We start from the raw sequence: 3,004 nt of genomic DNA on the forward strand, positions 1-3,004 counted from the left end.
CTACTTTGAGAAAGAAAAAATGTCCAACATGTCTGTATCATCATTGCTTTATAGTCACTGAGGTTTTTGTGTGTGTTATCAATAATTTGAGAGGTAGTTTGTCTCCTAACTCTATTCTAGCATTAATTCCAGACTGAGGTTATTATAAACATAAGCATGGAGTACTTTTAATAGATATTTTTCATGCCAGATGAGAAGCTGATTTGAAGCAATTTATTTTCTCACTCGATTCATGAAATATGATCTGTTAAACCAATGGCAACAGAGCTTTCATCTAACTGTGAGTGTCCTAGCTGTTTGCAAGGTACTCAAAGTGAGTCTGACTGGAATTCCTCTTCCAGAGAGAGAGGACATGGCGCTGCATACTCGATATCAAGTAAGACATCTGTGCTCTCTCCCATCATGCAACGCTTTCTTTCTCAGTGTTGTTCTAACAGTCTGGAGAGCTCTGACAAGGAAGACTCCGTGCTTCCTCCTTCAGAGGAGGAAAGTTCTGTGGGCTTCTCTCAAAAGCAAAATCTCAGCCAGACATCGAAGAACCCCAAACGGAAGAGCAAACCATTCAGAGAGATGACTATGCAAGAACTTCTGAGGACGTTCGGAGACAGTGGAAAGTTTCAACCGCACTCTGTGTCCTTGGGCCACTTTAGAGACCACGAGGTTGTGAAGCTCAGAAGAGCTCTGTACTATTCTGGAATCTGGGTAAAACATGTCCATGGCTCTGGACTGGAAAGGCGCTTTTCAGCTAGTTATTTCGAAAGAAATCCCAGTAGCCTGAACCGCCTGATTCCCTGGCTGAAACGGGAACTCACAGCTGTTTATGGAGACTATGGCTACACGGTGAAGAATATTCTAGCTGCCATTCTCCATCACATGACAAAATTTAACTTGGATAGTGAATCCTTTATTCGTCTCCTAGAGCCTTATCTCCTTCAACATACCCATCACTTTCTGCATGAGTTTATCAGTTTTGTTCATTCCTCTAACAACATGGAGACCTATGACCGCAGTGCCACTTACCAATGTCCTATTTCAACATGGATGAAAAACAGGGACACTGTTTCAGCTCCAGTCTTGTGTTTGCCTGGGGATCTCTCCCTCGTGGTATCTCAACAAGGCACAAAGCCGTCTAAGAACTCCCAGGTTCAGGGGAGTAAGACTGAGCAGAGGCTTCACTCTGCCTTGAAACAGTTTCCAAATGGTAATTATGCCTCAAAAAATCCCCACATCTCAACAACCCATCAGAAAACAGCAAATAAACTGCATGTTTGGGCCAAAGACGAACGGGGTTTAGATGATTTCAAGGGTGTGGTTTGTACTACTACCTCGTCACTGGATTGGAATAATCTCAGGGAAAGCAGGCCAGACACAGAATATTGCAAAAATGATAATCAAGAGAAAACGACAAAGGTCACAGCGTTGCTCCCTGGCAATGCCCAGGCTCTGCAGCACCGTGAAAAAAGCCCGCCGCACACCTGTGTAGCATTGGTAGAGTATAATCAGGTACCACCAAGAAAATACATTATAACAGAAACAAATGTTTTGAATCCTGGCCAACAGGTACATTATCATAAAAAAGAAGTAGAAAAAAAGAAAACTGAAGAATCTTCACCAAAGGTTTTTCAAAGTTTGCCTAGAGAAAGAACCTCGATAAACAGCAAATCCAGAGAAATTGGTAATTCTTGTAATTGTATCTCAGAAAATATCTGCTCTCCTACTAAAAATGATAAAATGCTGGCTTCTTTTAGAAGAAAGAAGGTAGAATTCAACCAGTCCTCTCAATGTGAAGAAGTTGGTTCACACCACAGTACAAGAACCCAGAGACGATCCAGGTCCAGGACACCGAGATCCCAATCTTGGTGTGTCAGATCCAGAAAGCAACCCATAAGCAGAGGTCAGAGTAATCTTTTTCTGAGGGGAAGTCACATAAGCAAGCACTTCACTGAAAATGTATGCTGTGGGCCTTCAAAAGAGAGTGAGCATGGTTTTGAAGTAGCTTGCAGGGTGGCATCTTTGACCTCAGCCCACAGTGCCCAGGCATGTTTAACTGCTGAGAAGAGACACAACTGGGTGTCCACAGGAGAAGATGATTCTCAAACTGGAAGACGGTGTGCTAGTATCTCAAGCCTACAGACCGAGAAATATCAGTCCCCAAATAAGCAGGAGATGAAGGAAAAGAAACTAGTTGGTAGAGCTAGGAGAATCAAAACACTTCAGGACAAAAAACCTAAATGCCACTGTGTGGGTACACAAACCACAGCTGAGTTCAGTGATCTCAATGATTAAACGACAAATGAATTGTCATTCTGAATGTGTGTGACTACCTGCAGAAAGTAAATTTAAAAAAGAAAGGAATTGAAAACTTCAGAAGCATCTAGCCAAGAATGAATCCAAAATAGGATCAGAAGCATAGAGATATATAAACGGTTTTGAAAGGCAAATTACTCTACTTGGCCATCAAGGCTCATTGAAAGTATGGATACAATCTGAAACATATGAAAATATTTCTCATAGCACGCTGTAACTAGAACAAAATATCTAATGATTAAATTCAATCTTCATGTTGGAGACAAATATACATTATTAAACTATTCATGTATGTAAATAATATTTCTGTCTGCTTTGTGTAAATGAGTAGGACTTGGGTCCTGCATAATGGCTCAGTGGGCAGACACGCTTGCTGCCTGAAGTCAACCCCTGGGACTCACATGGTAGAAGGAAAGAGCCAACTCTTTCAGGCTCTCCTGTGACCTCTGGAAGTATGTCATGGCATGTACATACACCGCCCCCCAACACACACACAAATGGAGAAGGATATAGTTTACAATTAAAAAATATTTTAAATTTATATTTAAATTTATTATTTATATTTTAATTTTGATTTTAACTATGAAGGTTGGTTGCCCAAATTTCCCAACACTACAAAGACTACACTAATATTCGTAAGTTACTTAATAAAGTTATGAATATTAACTATGCTGCCAAATATGCTTGTTTGTGTGTA

At 40.7% G+C, this 3,004-nt stretch overlaps 1 protein-coding gene across 1 annotated transcript; it reads left to right on the forward strand.

Annotated features, from left to right (window-relative positions):
• Nucleotides 1-255: 255 nt before the first annotated feature.
• LOC127198364 (E3 ubiquitin-protein ligase Topors-like) lies at nucleotides 256-2,286 on the forward strand. The gene has a single exon (XM_051156284.1). The coding sequence runs from the start codon at nucleotides 256-258 to the stop codon at nucleotides 2,284-2,286; it is 2,031 nt and encodes a 676-aa protein (XP_051012241.1).
• The last annotated feature ends 718 nt before the right edge of the window (nucleotides 2,287-3,004 follow it).

The sequence above is a fragment of the Acomys russatus genome, chromosome 2, assembly GCF_903995435.1.
Source record: "Acomys russatus chromosome 2, mAcoRus1.1, whole genome shotgun sequence".
NCBI classification, from domain to species: domain Eukaryota; kingdom Metazoa; phylum Chordata; class Mammalia; order Rodentia; family Muridae; genus Acomys; species Acomys russatus.